This window comes from Mastomys coucha, unplaced genomic scaffold, assembly GCF_008632895.1.
Source record: "Mastomys coucha isolate ucsf_1 unplaced genomic scaffold, UCSF_Mcou_1 pScaffold20, whole genome shotgun sequence".
Taxonomy (NCBI): Eukaryota; Metazoa; Chordata; class Mammalia; order Rodentia; family Muridae; genus Mastomys; species Mastomys coucha.
The window spans coordinates 49537240-49565024 of record NW_022196903.1 but is presented as its reverse complement, the minus strand read 5'-3'; the positions used below and the strand labels follow the sequence as shown (position 1 = coordinate 49565024).

Sequence of the window (27785 nt, the reverse complement as noted above, 5' to 3'; positions counted from 1 at the left end):
TGGTACATAACAGTACTGGCCAAGAGTGCCATGGTGCTTGGTGGTACAAGATGCTCAAAAAGCAGGACAGGGAGAGACCAGCATCCAACTACTCAAGAATATGTCCACAGTAACTCCATTTTCTTTTTCTAGGCTCCTCATAAAGATTCTGCCACTTGTCAACAGTATGAGGCTGAGGACAAAGATTTAAGAACACTGGTCTTTGAGGAGCATTCCATATCTAAACTACAGGTCTTAGTCAGAGTTTCTATTCCTGTACAAACATGACCATGAAGCAAGTTGGGGAGGAAAGGGTTTATTGAGCTTACACTTCCACATTGCTGTTCATCACCAAAGGAAGCCAGGACTGGAACTCAAGCAGGTCAGGAAGCAGGAGCTGATGCAGAGGCCATGGAGGGATGTTCCTTATTCGCCTGTTTCCCCTGGCTTGCTCAGGGATGGTAGTACCCACAAGGGGCCCTCTCCTCTTGATCACTAATTGAGAAAATGCCTTACAGCTGGATCTCATGGAGTCATTTCCTCAAGGGAGGCTCCTTTTTCTGTGATAACTCCAGCTTGTATCAAGTTGACACATAAAACCAGCCAGTACACTACATCAGTCCCCCGTGGCTCAAACTGACACCAAAATAAATTATCACATCAATTTCATGACCATTTTTAATGTAACACAGAATTTTTTAAAAGTCTGCCAATGAAGCAGAGACAAAACACTAATTATAGCGTGATTCTAGATTTTCCAATAAAAAAAAAATCTTGGTGGTGAAGATTTAATCTCAAGCAGGTGGATCTCTGTGAGCTTGAGGTCAGCCTGGCCTACAGAGTAAGTTTCAGGACAGCCAGGGCTACACAGAGAAATGGTGTCTCACAAAACAAAACAAAACACCAAAAAAAGTGTCTTAAAATTAAAAAAGAATGTACTAAGCTAGTTTTATTTTACAGGGATCCTAAAATGCTGAAAGTCTTCCCCTCCGCACACAGCCCAGCTGCAGAGATCTGAGAGTAGCTGGTGACCTGACTAAAGCAACTCCTTTCTTACTATAAGTTGTGTTTACCTAGGGGAGGTATATTTATTCAAGGTTAGTTCAATATGTCATCATTTCATTCTTTAAAATGAAACTGCAGAAACTGTGACAAAGAGTTTTGTTGGAAGCTCAAGGTTCTAGACGTCTAAAAAGACACATTAAGAAGCCAATTCCCGTTAGATGAGCTCAAATGCTGTGGTGGAGAGTCTGATTAGTGCTGGGCACACTGCTCTTTTTAATGCCTAATGCTGACAAACTGAACTACAGCTCAGCAAAGATGACAAGAAAAGATGCATGGATGATGAAGACAGAATTGAGCTACTTCATGTTTCAAGATATTCTGCAGACAGCCTGAAAATGAGAGATACTCAAGGTAATAAAAGATGTGGAAACTAAGGTCTGTACCATTCCCTGCTCCTTAGCCTGACAACTGACTCATCTTCTTGTCGAACCCCAAACCCCCTTTTGCTCCTCTGTTAAGGAGGGGACATGTTTTCAAACTCTATACATGGAAGGATGATCAAGAAATTCTAGATTTTTAGCTCAAACCCTCCGATATCACCAGAGTTGGCATTCAGGGGAAAACAATATATAAATGGCAATTTTATGTGTTTTGTGTAATTCTGGATTATGCCAGATTATGTGCAGAAAGTACACTTGACATTTCTTGGAAATTCATCATTCACTCTGCATATTTCTATTGCTATAAACTCTTCTCCATATTTCACTCATATAATTTTGATGGAGCTGACCAGTTTCAGTGCAGGTATGTGTATGTGATACAGGTCTAACTGTAGTTTCACATGCTCCATCCTCATTGAGTTCCAGAATGAACAACTGGTACAATGACCATTCTGGGAACTTACTCTAGGACCAGGGAAAGACAGAAAGTACTAGAGACTATCTTGTTTTCTTTGACCTGAAGGATGTTTGCTTGGAGCTGCTAGCAGCCATCTTGGCACCACAAGGGACCTAAGCATGCCTATCACATAACAGGGGAAAAGGAGGTAGAAGATTTAAGGCATCGAGGGAGAAGGGAGCAAATCTGGATATTGTTTAATCAGAGCATGCCACACCTAAAGAGAAGATACTCCTGGATTTTCAGGTAAGTAAGATAATCATTGTCCTGGCTTTTATTGTTATTGTTGTTATTATTATTAAATTTTTGTTGTGTTTTGCCAGGGTGGCTGAATAGGATTTTTCTTCAAATAAAAGTTCTAAAGGATCACCAACATACAAAAATACAAACATACAAAAAACACTTGACAAACTCTGAAGTCCTTTCATAGTAAAAAAAGAAAAAAAGAAACAAAGCCTTAACTAGGACTAGAAAGGGCTTTCCCACAACTAACCCACCCAACAGTGAGGCAGGACACTTTCTTCCTAAGAGCAGGACTACATGATAGGGTAACTGCCCTCACCATTTCTATTGAACTGGAGGTTTCACAGAGGACAGTGGGTGAGAAAACAAAATAAAGGCATCTATATGAGAGAGGATAAAGCAAATCCAGTCTACTTAGACATATGCTTGAATGAGCCAGTTCAGCAAGAACCAATAAATAACTTTACTTTTGAACAGAAGCAATGGACAGTTTAAAAATGGAATTCTAGGCCAGGCAGTGGTGGCGCATGCCTTTAATCCCAGCACTTGGGAGGCAGGGGCAGACGGATTTCTGAGTTTGAGGCCAGCCTGGTCTACAAAGTGAGTTCCAGGACATCCAGGGCTATACAGAGAAACCCTGTCTTAGAAAACCAAAAAAAAAAAAAAAGGAATTCTAGAACCAATTCACTGTAACATCAAAGAACCTATTTGGAGAAACAGTTAAACAGAGTATAAGGCATATGCTCTGAAAGAGACAAAGTAACACTAAACTTCTGCTAAAGTTGCTGGGAATGGTGGCAAATGCCTTTGATCCCAGCATTTGGGAGATAGAGGCAGGCAGATATCTTTTAGTTCAATGCTAGCCTGGTCTACATCATGAGTTCCAGACCAGCTAGAGCTACATAATGAAACCCTGTCTCAAAAACCAAAGAAAACAAACCCCTAAGCAACAGGTTGTTAAAGTCCTAAATACTGTCACTTCCAAACTATAGCCTGATGCCCCTTCCTCACACAGATGCTCTTCTGCACATAATCATCAAAAACTGTTTACAACAGTCACTCTTTCTGGGACACAGGGACTTGTACTGGTCAGACTAGCTTCAGAATCCCTTCTGCCTTGCCTTCCTTAGTGGCCAACAAACCTAGCTAAAGTAAGCTTTATCTTTAGTCTAAAGCTTTTCAATTCAATTAATATTGAACAATATATGTATTTTAATGACTATAATATTCTATAAAATGTGTACTTATTTTAGATATAAATTTATATTGCTTATCTTAATTTTGCACTAAAATTTCTTTTAAAATATTCTAACAGAATCACCACTTTAAAATAATTTCTAAAAATGTTTTTTACTTCTTTAAAGAATCAAATTAAGGAAAAAAATGTGAGTCATATCCATGTAATGTCAGGGCTACACAGAGAAACCCTGTCTCGAAAAACAAACAAACAAAAGTAGCTCCCACAGTTTAACTGGGGAGTTCCTTTAGATTTATGTTATTTTGAAGTATAAGATTTAATTTTCTCATATTTGAGGATCTCTACGCCTTTCTAGTTATTGATAAAGAATGATTTCTGTTAAAAATATACAGCATTCTTTTGAAGTCACTTGGCAAGGTTGAGTACTATAGCTGTGGTGAGTGATCATGGGCACTTGAATAACTGCTGTATTTTTGTTTTCATTTCCATTTTAGACACTGAAATGAAGTTCTGCCATACAACACAGGTGAGCACATTTGATTCTGAATTGCTTTGTGGCCACTGTGGTTAAAAAGCCTTCTACTTTTATTATAATCCTTGACATTCAATTAAACAACTCTGTACAAAGTTGGGACCCTCACGCAGTTTTAGAATCTGGGTGCTTGAGCACATCAGTCACTCTGCCTATCAACTCATCAGAGTGCTTTAAAAACACCTGACAAATAAGGTGTTAACTGGGAACCAAGTATTTATAACACCACCAGTAACAGGAAGAACCATAAACAGGAAACAATTCATAGTGATTTTTTTTTTTTAATTCACAAGAAATGTGGGAGGGGCAGGGAAGGAGAGTGCATTATTTAAATCCATTACTTGAAAATTAAGCTGTATTTTGATCAATAACAGTAAAGCTCAATGACAACAATGTATGGTCTAGAATAGGAGGAGAAAAAGCAACAAAGCCCCTTAACTAACCCCCTGAGCCCCTTAACTAACCTAACCTCCTGAGCCATTAACTAAGCCCCTGAGCCCCTTAACTAACCCCCTGAGCCCTTAACTAACCTCCTGAGCCCTTAACTAGCCCCAAGCCCCTTAACTAACCTCCTGAGCCCCTTAACTAGCCCCCTGAGCCACTATCCTCACAAAACTTTCTCATGAGTTTGAATGTTTCCCAGCAGTGGCGGCAAACTTTCAAAACCGACATGTAAATCTCTATCCTCATGGAGAGCAACAGAAAATTCAGCTTTTCCCCAGATTAAGTATGACCAAGTGACCGATGTTAAGAAAATAAAATGAAATGAAAATTTATATAGAATTGACAACCTTTCTCAAGTAGTATGCCAAAAATTAACTTTTACCATATCAACTATAGTTTCTATGTTTTTAATCCATGTTGTATGTTATACAGCATTGTAGTGGTTTGAATAAGACTGGCTCCCTGTCTTATAAGACTGAATGCTTAGTCACCACAGAGTAGAACTATTTGAGAAGGATTAAGAGGTGTGTCCTTGTTGGAAGAAGTGTGTCACAAGGCTTGGTGGGATTGGAGGTTTCAAAAAGCTCCCACTAGACCTAGTGTTTCTTTCCATTTGCTGCCTACAGATCAGGATGTAGCTCTCAGCCAATGGTCTAGTGCCACACATACTGCCATGTCCCCACCGTGCTCATCTACCATAACAGACTGACCCTCTGAAACCCCCAATTAATGCTTTGTTTCATAAGAGATTCTTTGGTCATGGTGTATCTTCATAGCAATAGAACAGTGATTACGACATTCATATATTGTTTATGTTATGTAAATGAGTTAAGAATGAATCATTTTAAAATGAAGCAAAGCATTTACTGGTCTCAAGTAATCCTGACCTCCATAACCTTGATGAATTGCCATCTAGCCTGATGCTCAGCCATACCAGATCTCCCCAGAACCCATCTATACCTCAACATCTCTATCAGAGCCCCATACAGAAAGTGGTTAGCAAAGCCTTGGGCTCTTGTACCAGGTCAGTCAGTAACTGAGGAGGAGGGAAGAAACAGCCCTCATCATAATAGGGAGGTTATGATTAGCTAAATTACAGGCTCCTTAGTTTACATTAATTAATCCACAGAGCATGTTTCTAGCAGTTATAAGTGTCAGGTTTAGAGATCTAGAGAAAAGATCCCAAACCCCAAGAAGTGACAGGCTTGCAGAGTGGGGTGCAGGGAGTGAGGAGCGAAGTATAACCAATGGTAAGACAAAACTCTTTGGAACCTCCTGTTACAGTCTGTTATCAGTCACCTCTCTTGTGTACACTGGGCAGCCAGACTGTGTATATTATATATTTATCATGTATTGCATGCTTCCTACATGTACCACCAGACTACTGGGGGGACACTGGCACAAGTTCAGACTTCTGACATCCAGAAGGGCCATTTCTGCATGCCACTCATTTGCTCTGAGCCTTCTTTTCCAATTAGTTAGCAGAGGTTTCCAAGTTTCCTTCCAAACTTCATCTTCCCTCTCATTTGGTGTCTTTCTGAACAGACCATCCGAAAGGCCAATTCTGTGTCATCCTCTAGACTAGTCCTGAGTCCCTGCATTCTTGATATTTCTACATGGGTTTACAGCATTCCTCTGTGCCACACTGGGAGTGTGAGGTCACAGACAGGATGGTAATGGCAGAATGGCCTGACCGTGTCTCTATGTGAGCCTTGGCTTACTCATGAGTGTCATGGGAATACTGTCCTTCTCTTCTCCCCACTAGCACTTCATTCTCCTAACTCCCTTGTCTTCCTTGAAGACTGTTTTTGCCCATTCTTTCTTCCTATTGGTAAGTCCTTAGTGACTGCCTGCCACACAAATGCCATACTTTCCAGCTTGGTTTAATAATCTCTCTTCTCACACCACTCTAATATTTCCTTTTTCTGGAAGAGAATGTGGTTTTGGCTCTGTTTTCTTCTTTGAAGGTGACTACTGCTCCCAACCTTTCCTGTGTCCACACCAATTTACCCACCCTTTCATCTTACCTCTTCCAAGAAGTTTTTCCTTCAACACTGCTAAAAGGGGGTTAATACCCTTCTTGACAAAAAGTGTGCCTGTCTCTTTTGGCAAATTTTATACTTTCCTCTCTTTGTTTTCTTCCTTCCTGTTTTCTGGATGCTTACACTGGCTTCAGAGGTAGAAGTGAACAAAGGCAACAGAGGGAAGGAGCAAGTCGCTTGCAATGCCAACACCATGGCCCCAGATGCCTACAGTCCAGCCTGTAGGAGGTAAACCAGCATTGTTAAAATCTCAGTAAAGATACCAGAGTAAAAGGTAACACCTAGCCTCTTCTAGAGACAGCTATATGAAACATGATCCTCCACAACTTGTGAAGTCACAGCCTCAGGGCAGTCACTTGAAAACCTGTATGTTCATATCCAAGCTCAACTGGAAGTAAATTTTATGATTGAGAAGATCCACCATCAGACTACAGTCACTTAAGCACAGAGACCCTGCTCTGCTTCAAACAGTAGCCCCAGCAATTTCAAAGGGTCTGATGGATGAGAAGCTCAAGTTCAATAAGGCTTCCTCAGATGAATAAATGAAAGGGGAGTAATGGTGTTGAAAGATTTATGAAGTCTTTTCTCTGATATTTAAAAATAGACAGCTTCTTGTCTTATAACATTCCTAGCTGGAGGAAATGGAGTATATTTTCAAGCAAATATTCTGCTTCCTGTGATATGATCGAGTACTGAAAAAGATTAGCTCAATGTAGCAGTATTCTCCATATAGTTTGCATTTCTCCATCTTTTTGGGTGCTGCCACACACTCCCCAAGCCTGACAAAAGATCCAAGAAAATATCCAGGCATTGTGGCTTTTGGATGTACCTTGCTTGTCTTATTCTATCTTGTACACAACATAACATCATAGCTTGTTTTGTTGTTTGTCTTAAATCTGGATCTAATTGAACTTGGTTGACTTTTGTCCAGTCTAAACAAAACAAAAGTGATGGCAACAGGAAGTGGCAATTATTAAACACCAAGAATGCAGTCTGAGAACAATGATCCCCAGGCTTCTTCAGTTCCCAGATCTAAGACTACATCACTCCAATATTTCCAAGCACATCATGCAGCAGAATGAAAGAGTGGGTGGCACTCTGATGGAGACCACACCAAACACCTACTAGCCATATTTTTCTGCTTATTTTGTTGTCCCAACCTTATGGCTGGAGGAAGGAGCCATATAAGGCACTACTGAGGAACTGTGCAAACCTTTAGAGGGGTGGTCTGCTGGGAAGTCTCTAGGACAAAGGAATGTCCCTTTAGAGGACTATGGAACCTTGAAACAAACTGTTTTGTTTCCTGGCCATGAAGTAAGTATTCTGCTTTTCCACATACTTGTCCCATGATGTGCTACCTCACCCCAGGTCTAAACAATAGGACCAACAGATCATAGACTACAACTTCCAATATTACAAGTCATCTCTTTACAAGTTAATTATCACATGAATTTCACCACAGTAGCAAGAACCGAACAACACACCCTGTCACTGAACCCAAAATTGTGCATGTAAAGGTTAATCATTAGATATCTACATGGGAAAAAAAATGAAGTTGCACTACACCTCACCTCAGACATGAAAGTCAACTCAAAATGAACCAGAAATCATGAGGAGCAAAAACTATAAAAAAAAAAAAAAAAATACAAAATACAACTGTATCTTCGCGGCCTGGGGTTAGGCAAGAGTTGGTATCAATGGTTATGGTATTAGAAGTATACAGAAGAAAATACTTGATAAATTAAGCTATATGAAAATTTAAAACTTTTGGGCTGTCAACAATACCCTTAAGAGAATGTAAAGACAACCCACAGAATAAATACTTAAAGCCACACATTTTATAAGAAATTGACATCCACAATAAAGAACTATTACAACTCCATAAGGAGAGCTGGGCAGTGGCAGAGCACGCCTTCAATCCCAGCACTTGGGAGATAGGGGCAGGAGGATCTCTGAGTTCGAGGCCAGCCTGGTCTACACAGTGTGTTCCAGGACAGCCAGGACTACACAGGAAAACCCTTTCTACAAAAACAAAAACAAAAACAAAAAACAAAAACAAAAAACCAACTCCATAAGAAGAAATCCAACTAGCAATGTAAATAGACATTTCTCAATGGCTTATAAGCAAATACGATGATGATACTGTTCAACAGCTATAGTTCAAGGAGCATAAATGAGAACCATACATCAATTCACAGGAAACAGGGTTAGCTATAACAGGAACTGACGTAACCAGTTATCAGCTAGGACGTAAGGAAACGGAGCCTTGATTGCTAGTAAGAATGTAAAGGAGTGGAAAACAGCCTGGCAGCTTCACAACGGTTAAGAGAATTATTGTACGAATCCCCTTCCAGACATATATAATCCAAGAGAAACAAGACATCTATACAGAAAAACTTGCATATGAGTGTTCACTATATTATTATTCATAATAGTCCCTAGACACAATAATCCCAATGTCCACCTACTGAAGAACAGACATGCAAAACACAGTATGTGGTGAATTATTATTTAGCAGTAAGAAATGAATCAATATACTCCACAATATGAATAAACCAAAACAAAAATATGCTAAAATCATGTGATTTGTTTGAACAGTCAGAGTCCAGCTGTTAGCACTGTTCGTGGAGGTTGTGAAACTTTCTGGATGGGACCTAGCTGGCAGGTGAGGCTGAGGATTATGAGCCACCTCCACTTCTGATCCAAGCTTCCCGCTTCATACTTCTGAGGCTACAGCTGCGCTGCTCACAGTGCCATGCTTTTCTAAGCATGGTGGACTATGTTTCCTGAGCTATGACCCAGAATAAATCCTTCATCCTTTAAGTTCTTTGCATCAGCTACTCTGTAGATAACAAAGAAAATAACTGACATAGAAAACAGACTAGTCAAATCTATATAAATGGAATGTCGGTTGCTAAGGGCAGGAGGAGAAAGGATTGTAAAAATGCTCTAAAATTGCTAGTAGTAATGGCTGCACTCTGTGTGTATACACACACAAGTTACTAACTTATATATTTTACAAGGAAGAATATTAAGGTATCAGTTATTATTTCAATAGGATGTTATAATTACAACAATAGAAAACATGAACACGGAGCTGTAAGACCATGAGTCCCCCTCTGGGTCACCATGTTCTAGATATCCTCTGGGCAATTACACAGCATAAAAGTACAGAGTAAGAAACATTTCTAGCACCTGGGGGAATGTCACAGTGCCTCCTCACTGGCAGCCACCTGGCCAGCATGATTTTGTGGTTCCTGGAGTGCAGTGCCATGACTGTGCTTGTGCCTAACCTGCTGCAAAAGCTTACAATTGGTCAGGGTTTGAGGCAATGGTCCCTCTGTCTGCTAGGTGGGCGGAAAACTGCAAAGTGTAAAGCACAGCTGGAGAACTTTCTGTAGTTCAATATACATGGAGTATTCCACACTCAAAGCTCCCCTCACTCCTCAACTCTTCCCTGACTCCTCCTCTCAAATAGACCTGTATTCTAGGTCAAACATGCTTCAAATATAGGTACACTATGAATCAGCTAGCTTGAATGAATCATTATATAATAATCAAGCATGAGGGACTTTTGACAGTGTTACGTAATGGAGCAATGACTCTGGAGCCACCTATTAACTGTGTGACCTTAAGCCCAGTCCAATGCTGTGATTCAGTGTCTTCATCTCAAAAATGGAGATGACAAAGGCTTCTCAATGTTACTATTAGGTCCAAATGCAAACTGTTTACAATAGTGGGTAACACACCACAAAGTGATGATGTGTTTTTAAGTAGTATTCTTAGAATTAAACTGGTAAATCACATTCTTTTGATTGGAGGAAAGGCACTAGAATTTTAAAAAATAACCAAGTGACTGGCACTGGCAGTGATAAAGCTGCTGTCTAAGTCCAGCTCTTGCCGACCCTATCCAACGGCCCTGCACAGATGACACCAACTACGTTTTAGGTTTGGAAAGACATGAATAGTGAGAAAATAGTGAATAGCACCTGTATACTGTGCATGTCATAATGCAAATTGTTCGAGTCCTTTTAAACATCCAGAATTTGTTTAACACTGGAAAAGAAATTTCAACAACAAATCCCTGAGTGTTCACTATTCTGTACTTCAAAGAGCAAAATGGCCCCAAAGCTTTTAAGTTTTTTTTTTTTTTTTCATTTTTCATTGAAGAATCACAAGAAGCATTGAAGAAGCCTGATAACTGAGTGAAAGGGGCCTTTCTTCTCTTCTGTTCCTGCCTTCTTGAATCACATTCAGGCTATAAATTTAGTTGCTTTTCTCAGGATTTGAGAAACTTTCAGTAATAGATACCCATAAAATAACTACAATGTTTGTCAAACACAGTAAGTGCAGGAGATGTGTAAAGAGAGAAGGTCTTACTATGCAATCCAGGCCGGCCTATGTCTCAGCAACCTCAGTGCTAGGATTACAGGCACATGCCTGGCAAAAGCAAAACACTTGCATCTGTTCTGCAAGGTAGGCAAGCTCTTCCACTGAGCTATGATCCCTTACCTGTAACTAGAAAGCGCAGTGTACTGAAAGCAGAGTAGCTCATTTAAATTACACAGACACACACACTCCACTACACACCACTTACACAGGTCCTGGTAAGGCTTCCCAAACACCCTGACATATCTGTTACCTCTAGTCAGATGGCGCCTCCTCTTTAAGAACTTCAGGTCCCTATCCTATTCAAGGCCCTCACACAAGCACTCCTGTGTCACTAATTCTTCCACACTGCCTCCTACTGTGAAAGTAGCTTTCCCCAACAACCCAGGCTAACCTTTTGGGTCTCCAAGTTGTCTCCAAGCTTACTACACACATTTGCAATCTGCTTCTAACTACTTATCCAATCTTTCTTACTGGCTAGATCATAGGCACAAGTGGGCAGGAGAGCTGTCTGCTTGTTCAACATTATTTGTCCTGTTCCTAACATAGTGCCTATGAACAAGCAGTTGGCAAATTAAAATATCATCATGGTTTGCTGGTGGTAAGAGCATGTGCCCAGCAACACTAGGCCTGGGTTATACTACAAAGGATAAATTACACCATTCTCCAAAGACTCAAAGGGTGAACGGACATACTAAAGTTTTCCACTCAATTTTGACACTGCATTTTTGTTTGCTTGTTTGTAACAGGGTTTGACTATGTAGTTCTGGGTATCCTGGAACTCATTAAGGAGACTGGGCTTGGCTTCAGAACTCTATAAGATTCACCTGCTTCTGTCTCCTGCGTGCTGGGATTAAAGGTTTGCAACACCACGCTATATGCAAGACACCTAGAATTTCTTACTAAGCTTTTCATAAGCATAAATATACAAGCTACATAAAAGTAATAGGTTATGAGCTATTTTTGGAGAAAAATTCAGAAGGAAGGAAATCCTGGATAGGGATATGTATTTTAAAGTAACTGTGTGTAAACTACAAGCAAAACCAAAGTTTTAAAAATAAGCTTTATAAACCACACATTTGAGTCACAGAACACAGGGTAATCAAATTGGTACTCACCTCAACCCTACTGGCTAGCTTTCCTAGCACTGGGAGTTACGAAGCACACCAGCAGGGGAAAAGTAATCATCAGTATCACTCAGCTGTGATTCCTACAAGCTCCAGTCATAACTGGCTTGATAAGATACCCTCACTGGTACAACAGTGGCATGAATGTTATGGACATAACTAACTTTTTCTGGTGGGATCTAAAGTCTGCTCAATGAAATGGAACCCATTCCTGGTACTGTTAACAGGGCCACGAGTCCAAAGGAGAACCTAATACTGTTATTCGGCTAAATTGAATGTTATAGCACTAAATCAGCTTCTAATGACTTATCTCCATACCTGCAGAACAGTGCATTGCTTAATACTGATCAGAGAAGTTTCCCATCACTGTAGATGGCAGTTAACATGGAGACCCTCAACTATTGAATGTGCGGAAAATAAGAGATCGCGGAGTGCTCAGTCCAAACTGGAACAAACATATCACCCCCTGCTCCTAAGGCTCTGGGATCTTAGTGGAAGAGTAGGCAGAAAGACTGTAAGATCCAGAGATGGCAGAAAGCATCAGGAAACAAGTGTTTTCTGGACTTAACAGCACAGGTGCAAATATGCACTCAGTGACTGTGACAACCTGCATGTAAGACTTGTGCAAGCTCAAGCCAGACATAATCCCATCATCGCGGAGCAAGGGAGGGAGGGAGGGATGAAATCCCAGCACTGGCTGAGGAACTACTGGCATTTGATAGTTGCTGGGAGACGGGAGACGGAGTGTCAGTTTTCTTTAATGGTATGATCCTTAGCAGGCCCCACTCTCAAGAGTATCTGAGCAACATTAGCTGAAGGAGAAGGAGGAGAAAGAGGAAGAGGAGCAAGAGGAGGACTTCCAGTTGGGTGGGGAGTGAGGGTGGAGAGGGTGGATGTGGGAAGAGGGATGAACATGAGCAAAATGACCTGTGTGACATTCTCAAAGACCTAATAAAATATCATTTTAAAAGCAAAAGCTTCAGAAGAAAAGAAGTAGTGTTTCCATCTAAGGTTATCATTCACTCTCCAACAGCTCTTTGTGGGAGACTAAGAAGCAAAGGAGAGCAGAGGGAACAGGGACCCATGTGACCTTCCTAAGCTAGTGCCATTCTCTTCCAAAGTAAGGCCATGTCTAATGAAAGGCAATGTGACTCTTGATCCTAAGCATATCCAGAAGAGTAGTCAGTGGTGTGGCAGCCTTCGGCCTTCACTGAACAATGAGTGGCATGCAAGCCAAAGGAAAAGCATCGAAGGCTCCAATGCCCATCATTATGGTTTCACCCAGAAGCCACTCAACAGTACTATTCGTTCTTACTTAGGGAAGAAAAGAATAGACTCTTACCATCAAAACAATTGGTATGGGCATCACAGAACAAAGATCCCCAGAGACAGCTAGAAAAATGTTGGTGCAATGAATGAAGGATACAGAGGATGGTGGGGAGAGAGCATTTTATTACCAAAACTTTACTATACAGAGAGGGGAGGGAAAGGGAGAAGGAAATCAAGATGAGGCAGGAGAAGAAAGTGTTTTGTGTGTGTAGGGGATCAGAGGATGACAGCAAGGAGTGAAGTTGACTCAAGGGTTTACAATTAAGATACACACCTACCTCTCAGCGTTTAGGACAGCATCAGGAGAAAGGAGGGTTAAGCCTTCTCTTAAACAACATGCAAACCAGCTTCCAGCACTCAAGGAACTGCAGCCCAGCTTTGAGTTCTTCCTATCTAACCTAATCGCTCTGCTGACATCACTGAAGATCCTTAAGAGAAGGCCAGGTCTTCTTAAGGAAAACCCTTCCCATCATGTCCTCAGGTAGCGATTAAAGGAAAAAGAATCATCTGTGCTAGCTACTATTCTACCCGGAGGTCCCAGGTCCACGCTGACAGGTGTACTTCCGCCTGTACTGTGCCCTGACTTCCTATAAGTTACTCTGTCAGTTCTTCACAAGCCACACACATCTGTCCTTACTACAGAACTGCCCCAACAAAGGATGGGAAACCCAGACTCTAGTTGGTAAAATTTCTAGTTTCTGCATTCCCACTGACACGTTAAATGTTAACCCATTTTCCATAATAAAAAGTTTAACTTTAAAACGCACCCAGCACAGTTCATATAGCATAGGATTTATTAAATACTGGCTGCTCGGATGAAAATAATGCTCATTGAGAATCATCTCATGAGCTGAAGAATAGTTCTAACTTCTAGAGAGTTGGGAAGTGCTTCCAAGAGCTAGAAAGGGGGCAGGGTGCTATTTTAAGCCATTGTGCTGAGCAAGACAAGGACACGGTTGCTAATATCTACACTCATTTTATGACTGAGTTCTGAAACAAAAGAAATATTCGGGAGAGAGAAAAAGCCGATCGCCAGCGTACACTTGAGGGCTTAGGGCTGCGGAGCTTGAGTTCCACTACCTCGGTCTGCAGGGGGATGACCCTGAAGGTGCCTAGGGAGAGTGTCTGCGTGGAGACTCTAGAATCCAGGGGTTGCTGGCACTCGGCACCCTGCAACTGGGCTGCGGCCCAAGCGAGGCCGCCCCCGGCCCAATTCGCGAGATTGGGGTGGACTCCGCAGCGGACCTGGGCTGCCGGCTTCACCCGGTACCCCACTCTCGGGTCCGGGCCGCCAGCAGGGGAAGGGCGCCGCCTGGAGCACCGTACACAGGGAGGCCGGCACTCACCGCTCAGGTAGTTGGTCCACTTGTACAGCACGCCCTCCATGGCGCCCGCGGGCCCCTCACCGCCCCGGCCCGCCGCGGGGACGCCGGGCCGGCCTCACATCCTGGGCCCGGGGGCGGGGTCACCGCGACAGCCAGGGAGCACCAGCTTCGCGTCTGGGGGCTGCGCCTGCGCCTGGCGCAGTCGGTGTGGACGCGGCAGAGCGGCCGCCAGAGAGGCGAGGGAGGCGCGGCCCCGGAGGCAGCGGTCGCGGGCGCCTTCCTGCGGCCACTGAGCCCACAGCGCCCGCCCCGGCGCGCTCGCGCATGCCCACTGCACCGCGCGCACGCTCCCAAATCCACGCCAGGGTTTGGCTGCGGCGCAAAGGGGCTGGCTGGAGGGCGGGGCTCGGATACGCACGCGGGTGCCAGGTCACCCCTGGGGTCTAGGCTCCAGGGGTCCAGCTTTCGATTTCTAGCGAGTCCGTGGAGAAGGATCTGTGCTGAGACCCGGAATCCTCGGATGAGGCTAGTCTGTAGTGCGTTTCCGGATGCACTTCAGTGTAAGGAGCTGTTCAAACTGCGGGCCTCTTGACTGGAAGCTTGTTCTTTGGACCACAGACATTGACCTCACCTGGGGTTCTGTTAAAAATACAATCTCGCCCGGATTCCAAACTTTTTGGATCAAAAATCGGCACTTTCACAAGCTTCCCAAGGGGAATTTCTATGTATGAAAATGCACTGTCAGGATTTTTATCCAAGAAAAGTGTCGATCACAGGCTAAATGAAAGGTGAATGCTGAGCAGCACAATACAACACAAATGTTAGTGTTAAAGAAATATACTCTGAAGGGCTAAAGTGTGGGCATTTTTTTTTTGACAGGTTTAGTAAATAATATGTAACTTAATTGGTTATTTGCCTGAACCGCACACCTTGATGCCCTGTTTTTGTTGTTTTGTTGTTTTAATCTAGAGTTTCTCTTTTGGTGATTTCTAGTTTCTTCTCAGTCTGCTGCAATGGACTACATCTGAAATTAGGGAAGCCGTTTAGAACTAGGAACTTTCAGCTGTATAATTGTTAAACACGAATAACATTTCTCTCTTTTCTCCTCTCTCTCTTCTCTTCTTCCTTCCTTTCTTTCTTCCTTCCTTTCTCGCTTTCTTTCTTTTTTTCTTCAAGACAAGGTTTCTCTGTATAGCCCTGGTTGTCCTGGAACTCACTCTGTAGACCAGGCTGGCCTCGAACTCAGAAATCCGCCTGCCTCTGCCTCCCAAGTGCTGGGATTAAAGGTGTGTGTCACCATCACCTGGCGCTCGTGCCTTTTCTTAACTACTAATTGACGTGGAAGGATCCTGCCCACTGAGAGTAGTAGAATGCACGGGCAGGTGATCCTAGGTGCTATGAAAAAGCAGGTGGAGCAAGCCAGTAAGCTGCATTACTCTATGGCCTCTCTATCTACATCAGTTATTGCTTCCTGATTGCTGCCTTGAGTTCCTGCCCTGATTTCCCTGGATAATAGACTATGGTATAGAAGTGTAATAAGTAGGGCTGGAGAGATGGCTTAGCGGGTAAGAGCACCAGCTGCTCTTCCGAAGGTCATGAATTCAAATCCCAGCAACCATATGGTGGCTCACAACCACCCATAATGAGATCTGACGCCCTCTTCTGGTGTGTCTGAAGACAGCTACAGTGTACTTAATTATGATAATAAATCTTTGGGGCCTGAGCGAGTGGGGCCAAGTAAGGCCGACCGGAGCAAGCAGAGCCCCCCCCCCCCAAAAGGAAGTGTAATAAGTAAAAGTCCTTTCCTTCCCAAATTACTATTGGTCATGATGTTTTAACCCTAAGAATTTAACCCTAAATGGGGGCGGGGAGAACTACCATGTTAAGTTCGTGAGGATCTTGCACCAGAATGTGCTTTGTGAACCTTAAAGCATCCTAGTAGGTCCTTAGAGTTTATGTTCTAAATTAGTAACCACAGTTCTGAGCCTTTGTGGCATCTTGGAGAAGGGTGCCTCCCAGAGTCTGGTCTTTCCAAAAACCCGAGTGTCACCTGGCCCCAGACTCCACAGCTGGAGTACTTCACAGGAACCACCCCTCCACCGCCGCTTCCCAAGGATGTTAGCCTGAGTATAGCTGCCTTCCCGAGGTGGGAGAATTTCCTAACCTGTGGGCTCTAAGACTGTTCCGAAGGGGTACAACCGGAGCCCCAGGTCCAACAGCAAACCGAACCATTACATTTTTTTTTTTTCGGCGCCATTGGCTGGGAGGCGCCTGAGGGACAGCACCGCCAGCCAGTGGAAGGACACCCTTCCCAAGCTGCCGCCTTATCAGAGCCAATCATGTTGGGATGGGGCTTTAACTCTTTAAGGTGAGTTCGCTGCCTGCGTGAAAGTTGGTAGTAAAAGTGCCACGTCTTCCTGGGAGTGTGACTGTTGGGGGAGTCCTGAACTGTCGTCCGCTTTCGGCACATTTTTAACTCTATGAAGTCGGGGGCCTTTCTTCTGCTTTGGTAACATGAGGTTTTTCTTGTGGAACGCGATCTTGACGCTGTGGGTCACGGTTTTGAGTGGAGCTCTGATTCCTGAGCCAGAAGTGAAAATCGAAGTTCTCCAGAAGCCGTTCATCTGCCATCGCAAGACCAAGGGAGGGGATCTGATGTTGGTCCACTACGAAGGCTATTTAGAAAAGGACGGCTCCCTGTTTCATTCCACGTAAGTAGTTATGCCTTGCAGGCAGAAAGAAGAAGGACCCACCCATTCACACCAGCCCTCCTACTGTGAAGCTAACAGTTCCTTTACCTCTACAAACTGAAACAAAAGACTGAAATATCTGTTTCCCTTTGGAGAAAGAAAATTGTCAAAAGTCAGTTCTATAGGTCAAAACCTTGAAAGGACTTCCTGGAAACATGTAGTCTTAACAAATTAATTTCCTTATCATTTTATTCTATATAAAATTATATCTAGAGTATTTGAGGTTTTACAGAAATACTCAGGTTATAACTAACCAGTAAGTAGAAATGGCTTAACAGATTTTTCTGCCTTAAACTCCGTTCCGTAGGTAAAATATCTGATTCCCCTTTTAATTGCCCATAAAAGATATTAAAATGTGTCATTTTCTTTCAAGAGCAAAATGCATAATTATCTATTTGCCTGCTTCTAAAAGATACACAAACACTGTTTCAAGTGACCTGTTTAACTTCCTGGCAGGTGGAATTTTGGTCAAAGCACAAGATGCCAGAAAGTTATTCCTTCTAGAAAGTCAGGCTTCATCCATGGTGAAGGTGTGATTATAAAAGTGAAGAGTAAAAGGATTTCCAGGTGGTTTACACTAGCATTTCTTTTCTATAAACACAGAGATTTGGCGGGTAAAGTTAACAAGTGTAAGGATTTCCATTCGGAAAGTATTTAACCAGCATGTCCTTAGGGCCGTTCAGGAAGTTCACCTTCTAGTCATCTGCATCCATTCATTCATTCAACCTGTGAAGCCACACCTTGGCCTGAAGATGCAAAGGTTACTAACAAGTTCAGGCCCTCCAGCATTTCACCATGGGCAGAGAGGAGGAAGACAGGAAAGGGCTCCGTTTCTGGAGAGTACAGAATGTCCACTGAGAAAGGTTGGCAGCCTGTGGTCGATTGTGCTGATCAAGGAGGATAAAAAAGGAGTTCGTAACACAACAGCCTTGAAAGTCATGAATGGAAATTATCGAGACTGAACAGGATGGGGAGATTTCACAGATTCGGGAGTGACATGAGCTAAGTCTGAAGCTTCCGCTCAATTGAGATCCTTCCGTTTGTCCTGTTTTAATAAACTGCTGTGAGACATGGTCTCTGTGAGGTGTGAGGGTAGTGAATGACCGTCCTCCAAACACTGTGTGCTCTGGTGAAAGGTTTCAAAACGAGTTTGTTAGAGCTTCTTCCTTCTCAGTGCACAGTAGATGGTAACCAGTACTGTGTATGTTGCACTTGAGAATCTCAGTTAAATTCTTGCTTTTGGTTTGATCCCTTTCATATCTAGCCTAAGTTCTTTTCCATCAAAGGGCCAAAAAACCTGTGTGGACACTTTGTAGCAGTTTACTGCTTATGTCGTGGTACTTGGTGAAGGGACTGTTGTGTGCAGCCTTCCTGTAAAATCTTAGGCACGGCTAATGGGATATAATGAAAATGAAGAGATTTCATTAAAGAAATCTGTAAAGAGTGTTTTGTGTTGCCAGACTCATCATCTGTGTGATAACTAGTTTAGCTGCAAAAATAAGAAATGCAGCCAAATGTAGTTAGTGGGAATGATTGCTGCTTCTCTGTTCTTTTTGCCTCCTATGAGGGCCTGTGCAATAAAAGGAGAAGGAGTGACTGGGCAGTGGTGGTGCATGCCTTTAATCTCAGCACTTGGGAGGCAGAGGCAGGCAGATCCTGGAATTTGAGGCCAGCCTGGTCTATAAAGTTCTAGGACAGCTAGGACTACACAGAGAGAACCTGTCTCGAAAAACAAAACAAAAATATCATTTACCCAGATTTTGTTAACTTAGCCCAAGGATTTTTATTCAACCCAAGAATTATCCTGAAATGGGACACTTTCCTTATTGAAAGGAATTAACCGCCTGGGAATCCTCATATCTCCAGTACTTAAACTATTCCAGTCTTTCAGCATGCCTGGACAAATAGACTTCCTTTCCTCTCCAGAACTTGAGGGGCTGCACTTCAGGATTTTCTGAGTAGCTCCATAGTAGATCTTTGGAGAGGGTCTGAACATGAGTGGCGATTTGGGGTGAAAAACAGACTTTTTCATGCACCAGAACCATCAATAAACTGTACTTCAAGAAGGCTTGTAGACAAGGAATGAGATACCCTTGTCTCTATGTCTGAGTGCAAATGGATCTTCAGGTGTTAGCAATGCTTCTAGCTTTTTATCTTCCTTCTCTAACTCAAGACATTCCCTGAGTTTTTCCTTGGTCTGTTGCCTTTCTGGGAAATATGACTTTGTCATTAATAACTTGAACATAGGGGTTAGGTATATCTAAAGTCAAATACTAGTACACGTAACATCATTTTTCTCTGTACAAGGACTAATACTGGAATAGTTGACACCCTGTCTGCAGGTTCTATATCTCTTGATTCAGATCAACTATAGATCCAGAATATTTGAAGAAATATAGTTATTGAACATGTGGAGACTTTGATTGTCATTACCTAGTATAACAACTATTCATATAGTATTTACATTATAACTTGTGCAATCTAAAGATGGTTTAATGTATACAGTATATGCAGCTACTGTGGATTTGAGCTCCTTGTGGTTTGAGGAACAGAGGACCAAATCCTGGGGACAATTTTCCAAGAATACCTATCGATGATAGGATTGTCATTGGAGTTAGAGACAAATTTCTGATAATACTTACTTTACAGTACACGTGCAAATTAATTTTTGTTTTTTACTATTTTTCTCTGCTCTTCTCAAGCTGGCTCAGTTTATGAATTCTGCAGCAAGAAAAGTGGGCAGGAAATTGAATTGTTATGAAGAAAACTTGGGTGTGTGTATTTTCAATCCAAGAATTGCTGTTTTCTTTAATTTCTAAGTTCCTAAGCTTAACCACTGATGGGTAGAAACACATAAAGCACAGCAAGGATCTTCGTTTTTAAGTCCACCCCCCCCAAAAAAAAACAAAAAACAAAAAACAAAACCAACAAGAAAAAAAAACCCAAAACAAACAAACAAACAAACAAAAACCTCTAGTATATAGAGTGCTTACAGAGCATGCACAGGCCTCTGGCTTCAATTCCTAGTGGTTAAACAAAATGAGCTTTTGGGGCTGGCAGGATGGTCCAGCGGGTAAGAGTACTGACAACTCTTCTGAGTTTGGATCCCAGCAACCACATGGTGGCTCATAGCCACCCGTAATGAGATCTGACGCCCTCTTCTGGTGTGTCTGAAGACAGCTACAGTGTATTAGGCCAGAGTGAGCTGGGCCGTAGCCAAACAGAAGTCCTGAGTTCAATTCCCAGCATGATGGCTCACAGCCATCTGTATAGCTACAGTGTACTCATACACATAAAATAAACAAATAAATCTTTTTTTAAAATTAAAAAACAAAACAAAACAAAACAAAATGAACTTTTAAAATTCTGCTGTGTTTCCTTCCTGGCAGTCACAAACATAACAATGGTCAGCCCGTCTGGTTCACCCTGGGCATACTGGAGGTTCTCAAAGGCTGGGACCAAGGCTTGAAGGGAATGTGCGTGGGAGAGAAGCGAAAGCTCATCGTTCCTCCTGCCCTGGGCTATGGCAAAGAAGGAAAAGGTAAAGCTGTGTGACCCTCACTGCTGTGCAGCTCCCAGGGCATTTTCCCTCCCAAGAGGAAACCTGCCACCTCGCTCTAACAATGCAAGATAAGCCACCCAGTACAAGCGTCTCGACGATTCGAACGTTTGGGAAAGGTTCATCGGATGTAGTTTGATGGATGGCGGTATCTAGTCACAACAGCTAGGAAGTCTTCCACACTGTAGCTCTCACTGGGAGAGTCACATTCTTGCTTTTAAACACATTTGTAAGGTTTTCAATAGCTTAATTTAATTTAATTTAATTTAATTTAATTTAATTTTGGTTTTTCAAAACAGAGTTTCTCTGTGTAGCCCTGTCCTGGAACTTGTTCTCTAAACCAGGCTGGCCTTTTAACTCAGAGGTGTGCCTGTCTCTACCTTATGAGTGTTGGTATTAAAGGTGGTACCACCACTGCCTAGCTCAATAGTTTAATTTAAAATAATGTATTGACTTGAGTTGAAAATAATTGTCCCTATATTACAAGCAGGTGGGCTGATCCACAGCTTTTGTGCCAATTTTTTTCCAAGACACTGACATCTTGTATTTTAGCTGAGTTCATGTAGCACTCCAAAGGCTGTTGGGTGATGCTTATAAGCTGGTCCCAGAGGTAGTTTCTTCACTGAAATCTGATCTGGACCAATGGCCAGATCTGAAGGGACAGGATTGTGAACCAGGATGTCTACCACTGTGTTGTTATTAACCAATTGGAACTAACTTGAGTGTGTTATAATCAAGGTTAGCCAAATAAGATGTAGCTCACTTATTAAAAGTGCCATTTGCAAAAAAGAAAAAATTATATATGAAATGGGTGTGATGTAAAAGTAGCAAATAGATTTTCTGTCTGTCTAGCTTCCCCCATGGAAGTATATGCACATAGAAAGTGGATCACAATGAATAAAATATTCATAGTGTACTGTGATTCTGAGAATTACATTCATTTCTGAGTCTGTCTTACAAATTATCTTACAAATTACCATGAAGAAAATGTAGTACTTATACAATGAAGAAAAAACTTGTAAGAAGCCATCAGAAGCAGATAGAGAATCACTCTGATGTAGTATAATTAGACCTTGTGGCATTTTTCAGCCAAGCATAGCCATTGACCAAGTATGGATCGAGATTCCTTGCCTGTTTCCTAGGGAGGTTAAATGCTGTATGTGGGTATGATGTGCTCTGAAGCAGGATTGGCTGTCTAAGCCATGTTCCCCTGGCATGGCTATTAAATACATACAGTTCTAATTGTATTCTTTACAGAAGAAAATCGAGCATCCTAGGGGATGTAATCTCCCCCTTCCCCGTGTCTCTGCCTTTTTACTATTAACTCTATGTATGCAGCAGTAGTAGTAGTCCGTGACATGTTTAATTCAGCTTCACTTCCCAGCATGCAGAGGTCTAAGTCTGAGTTGCTTCCTTTGGTGTCATGAAACTAATTCTTCTACTATGTATTTACCACTAATTTTGTAGTATTTTAGTACATGCTTGCATGCCTCCTTGGAAAGACACCAGCTTTCCCACCGGTCTAGTGCATGTCCCTTTCCTGTCTCCATCGGCAACGGTAAGCTTTGGTTCACACTGTGTTTTTCTCTTAGAAACTAACTACCCTTTCATAGAAGTTTGAGGAAATGGGTTTGTCTAATGAGTGTATCCTGACCTCTGTACCCTGACCTTTATATTAAATAGAGAAAGCAAATTTGAACAACAACAACAAAAAAAACCATAAAATTCCAAGAAAGGTTTGTTTCTTTACTCTTAGTTAAGTTTTTTGTTTGTATCCCTAGATTTTTTTTAAACTTTTAAAGATGTGTTAGTTTTCTTTCAGAAGTTGATTTAGATTTCCCTTTTCTGATAAAATGTCTCAACAAGTACATGCATAAAGTCTTGTGTCAGGAGGTATCCTAAGTTGTTGAAAAATTTGAATTTTCCTTTATTATTTTTAAAACCATAAAAATATTATCAAGCACTATTTATCAAGAATAACCCCGAGGGTTTTATTTTTTGTATGGATTTCTCCCCTTTGTCCTCTCCGTGGATGCCTAAGGTAGAAAATTGTCAATCATTTTACAGACAAGGAACGGAAGCTGAGAGGTAGCAGATGTGAATTTCAGTTGTACTCCCTGTTCACAGAGCTCCCACTATTGTATACTGCCTCCCGGTGGTAGACACTGTAGTGCCAACCCTGTGTACATGAAGGTCAAGACTTTCTAATCTAAGTTAACAAATCTCTTATGATGTAATTCTGAATTACTCAAGCCCTTTAGAAGTTATTCTTGACATGTAACAAGAAGAGCCTTAATTATATTTGAAAGTTAGCATCAAGGCTTTTATCATATACACACCTGTATGTGTATTTTAGTGCTACCCGCAGTACTTTTCTTCTGCCAGTTTGGGTTGGTTATTCCTTCTTCTGTTCTGCTTCTCTTTCCTGGGTACAGTGTGATTATAGTAATAAGTAACTTCTGCTATCTGTGACAGTTGGAGAGCCCCCTTCACTGAATGTAGTTAAAATGTCTGCTACTGTGATTGATTTTGTTATGAATACTTTTAGATCGTCTAAATAAAAATTTCCCCCTCATATCAGGTAAAATCCCCCCAGAGAGCACACTGATATTCAACATTGACCTCCTGGAAATTCGAAATGGCCCACGGTCCCATGAGTCATTTCAAGAAATGGATCTCAATGACGACTGGAGACTCTCTAAGCACGAGGTGACGCTACCTTCTGCCTCTCTGCTGTTTTTCTTCTACTTTTATTTTAAGCTCTCGTTTTTAGAAATACCTTAGCTGCTGGGAGACAAAAATAAGTTTTCTTTAAAGGAGTGACAATGGATATGACAGGCAGACCCAGGGCAGGCCCTGTGCTCAGAAGTAGTGGCCAACATAATTCAAATCCCATGGCTTTTAGTGTTTTTTGTTTTTTTTTTCTTTTGAGACTGATTTGTATTAACTCCAATGTGGCTCTTCTTTATACCTGATTGTGCCATTTTATTTCTAAATACACATATTGTATTGACAATCTTACTCCCTCATTGAATATTCTACAGGTTTTTATTGTCTTTAATGAGCCTATTCCAGTGAGGGAGGAAAAAGTTAAATGGGACTTATAGCAATATATTTACCTAGTTAGGCTGTAACTATTTCTTTTTTTAATTAGTTATTTTATTTATTAGTCTAAAAATAATTTTTATATTCTAAAGATTATTTAGATTTAAAATGTTGTTCCCCTTCCTGGTCTCCCCTTCATGAGCCCCACTACATCCCCAATCCCCTTTGCCTCTAAGAGGGTGCATCCCTGCCCCCCCCCACTCCCACCTCACCCCTCTAGCATGTCCCTTCTCTGGGGCATCAAGTCACCACAGGGGGTTTTTCCTTTTTTAAAGAGAGAAAGAACATGAAATTGGATGGAGGAAGGGAATCTGGGAAGAGTTGGGGGTTGGGAAAGAATATGATAAAATATACTATACAAAGTTCTCAAAAACTAAGTAATAAGGAAATTTTATTCTTATTTGGGTAAATATTATTTACAGCCATTACTAAAGTGCTTTGGAAGTTGTCCTTTTTTGGTAGGAAATCACTGCTTAGGGGAAAAGTGTGTTGGCTGAGAGGCATGCCCAGTCTCCTGCCGTTTTCCTTCTCTCCTAGGTTTAGTGTTTGTTGACTGTGTCTCATCCTTGTCAGCCAGGGATCTTGGAAAGCTTCATTTATTTTTTTTCTCATGCTGGTACTGACTGCATGAGAAATGCGTAGGTCCTGACAATTTCTCATGTGGATAGTTTCTGCTCAACATGGCCGACTGGCTGTTGAACAGCTTTTGGAGTACTCTCCAACTCCATCGGTTTGCCTGACCAAGTTTGTTCAAGTCAGCCTCTGCAGGAGGGGATTTCTAGATTTTACACAGAGGGAAAATTCTTCCTCAGTCACCTGAGGGCCTGGCATTTGAGGTGGGAGGTAGAATAAGGGTTTCTCTGCATCTCAAGCCTTCCCCACTGTCACTGGCTATTGTAGGGAGAGAGAGCAGAGGCAGACACACTCCTGTGGACCTTACCATGAGGCTCCAGTCTGCCTTGCCCCAGGGATGCTCGCTCTTGGTGAGCTTCATGCTAAGAGCCAGGATCTGAAGTTGTTTCAAACACCAAAGGGATCTTGACCAACACTAGTGGGTTTGTTTCTTTGTGGTTTTGTTTTGTTGCATGTTGCTTTGATTGAGACAGGACCTCCCTGTGATGTCCAGCCATGCCTTGACTTTGTGAACCTCCTGCCCCAGCTTCCTAAGTGCTGGACTTTAGCGTCACTGGGTTTCATACACTGTGGTGTTAACAGTTAAGCTTTCCCCTCTATCCAACTCTATCCAAGATAAAAGGTAATTCTCTCTCACAAAAAAAAAAAAAAGACATTCTCATGACTTAAAAAAAAAACAATTGATTTAAATTAATATATATGAAGAAATCTTGGACTGGGCATGGGACTCAGTGGCCAAGCATTTCCTTAGAATGTGCAAGGCTCTGAGATCAATCCTCAGCACATCCTAAAAGAGAAGTGTTTACTGTTGCCCTGTCCTCTTCGTCCTTCACTGGATCCCTTCACCTCATTTATTACTTTCTAATGTATTTTTCCAGTGTTAACACAAATAGATATTATTAGTTCACCTTTTCTTACTCAATAGGTAGGAAAAACGTACATACTGCTTAGTAGCTTCCTTCATTCACAGAACATATCATGAGACTGAGTCTTCCTTAATCCATTCAACAACTTTGTTTCCTCTTCCTAGCCCCATTTCTGTCCCCTGGCCCTCCCCGCTTACTTTTGTTCCAACTGCATTATATCACTTTACCCTAAATAAATAGCACATATTGTCATAGTTTGGGGAGAGAGGACTGAGATCACTGGTCCAAATTGGCGGGAGAGGACAGGATGGCAATGGATGATACAGGTTGGGTTACAGTTTCATGGCAAGCTGGAAGCAGCATTTGGGTTATGTTTTTATGTATATAGTTTGTATATGTGGTACATGCATGTAAGTGTGCAGTGTGTACACCCGTGAGTATACCCATGAATGTAGCCCATGAGTGAGAGGCTAGAAGAGCAGGACACTGGGTGTCTCCCCCTATTGCTGTCTACCTTATTGCCTTGAGATTGTCACTGAGCCATTTTGGTTAGTGCTCATCTGGCTGCTTGGCTTTGGATCTCTCTTTTCTTCTCATTGCAGCTGGAGTTGCAGGCACATGTACTTTTTGAAGTGCTGGGCATTTGAGATTGGGTCCTCATGCTTCCACAGCAAGTGGTCTTAGCCACTGAGCCATCTCCCCACTCCTCGATTATATTTTAAAGACAGTAGAAAAGTGTAGCATAGGTACTCACAAGGCCCTGCTTTGATTTTTAAGTTCACAGGGTCCTGATGAGGCTCTGCTGGTGTGGCCCTGTCACAACCAGTACACAGTTCTTTTTGCATGGATTCAAATAAAAAGGGACACTAGAATCTTACTTTTATGTCTGGAATTCTGACTCTTCCGAGAGAAGAAAACCCGACCAACGAACCAATGTATCCAAAAGCAGCCATGCTTCAAGTGCACAGCTTCGTTTGGCTTCCGACAGCAGCAGGCGGTATGTGCTGCTGAGCCAAGCCGGCTGAGGAACAGAGCTACGGGACAGTTTGAGCTGGTGGTCACTCTGTAGGCCACACTGCTGATGGTGCTTTACTTGCTTATTTATTTCATCAGAGAAAGCTGTGTTCCTTGGCAGGCGCTTTGGAAAAGGCTCTGGTCATTTGCAGTGAGTTTTGGAGAAAGGTCTATTGAAAGAAGGCCAGAAATCCTTACAGCTCTCTCAGGAGGATACTGGAAGTCACAAAATATTTTTTACAACTGTTATGCAAGTGTGCAGTGAACTTAAGCCCATGTCACTATGAGATGTTTCAAGGGTTCTATGTTATGTTTCGAGGCCCCTATACACAGGTTTTGGAGATCCAAAAGTAGAGAGCAGTGGAGCGGTCTCCAATGGATATGGCTTTCAAAATAAATTTCTGTATATGCTGAGTCATGGATCAGCCTGTGAATTCTGCTGGGTAGAATGGATGTATTGTCTTCTCTGCGCCAGCTTCTACAGAGCTGAATATCTCTGATTCCTACAGAGATATTCCTCATGATTCCTACAGAGTGTGACCTTGTACCCTGTAACTCTGACTTCCTGCATCTGTCCTGTGACAGCCATGGTCGACTGGGCTTTCTATGATTAAGCAGACTTTGGAAATTGGAACCAAATGAGCAGTATGAGAATCTGATGAATGAAATGAGGGGAGGAAAGGAAAAGGAGGGAGAGAAGAAGGAGGGAGAGAGGGACTCTGTAGTGAACCACTTAGAAATAAAACCCTGGGCAGACTTAGATGGAGCACAAATGTAAGAGAAAACTTGCTTCTGTCAAGCATATTATATCTTTTTTTTTCCCCCAAAAAACCCCAGCTTTTTCTTTACCTGATTTTATTCTAGCACATAATTGTTTCAAATCTCTTGATTATGAAAGCTTAAAGTCTTTCTAAAAATGTTTTCTGATATATGTGATATGTATGTTACATATTATAATAATGTATACATACATATTTAAACTATCAGCTTTTGATGAGTATTATAATTTTTGTTTTGTTGTTTTATATACTCATATTCTTTTCTTTTAACTTTTATTGCATTATGCTGAGAAAAGTACGATTTCAATTTGTCTGAATTTGTTAACATTTAAAAACATATTTTAAGTAAATAGAATTAAATCACATTCTTGTTTCTCTTATGTACCCCAACTCCTCTGAGAGACCCCCCTTTCAATACCTACAATATCGTTTTGTCATATTCTTTAAAATTTATAAAATATTATAACAGTAAAAATAAGTATTATAAAAGTTGTTTGATATAAAACAATTTAACAGTCTTATGTAGATGCTCGTCTACAGCAATAGTGAAAATACATTTTTCTCAATAT

General features: G+C 41.8%; 2 protein-coding genes across 2 annotated transcripts in view; one reads left to right on the top strand and one right to left on the bottom strand.

Annotated features, from left to right (window-relative positions):
• Positions 1 to 14822, bottom strand: part of Plekha8 (pleckstrin homology domain containing A8) — a 59019-nt gene extending 44197 nt beyond the window's left edge. Inside the window, exon 1 of the mRNA XM_031381970.1 lies at positions 14532 to 14822. Coding sequence (XP_031237830.1) covers positions 14532 to 14571 — 40 coding nt within the window. The 5' untranslated portion in view covers positions 14572 to 14822. The remainder of the gene's footprint in view (positions 1 to 14531) is intronic.
• Positions 14823 to 16857: 2035 nt separating this feature from the next.
• The window catches only part of Fkbp14 (FKBP prolyl isomerase 14), a 14103-nt gene continuing 3175 nt past the window's right edge, over positions 16858 to 27785 (top strand). Inside the window, exons 1-3 of the mRNA XM_031381969.1 lie at positions 16858 to 17221; positions 20650 to 20801; positions 23401 to 23528. Coding sequence (XP_031237829.1) covers positions 17025 to 17221; positions 20650 to 20801; positions 23401 to 23528 — 477 coding nt within the window. The 5' untranslated portion in view covers positions 16858 to 17024. The remainder of the gene's footprint in view (positions 17222 to 20649; positions 20802 to 23400; positions 23529 to 27785) is intronic.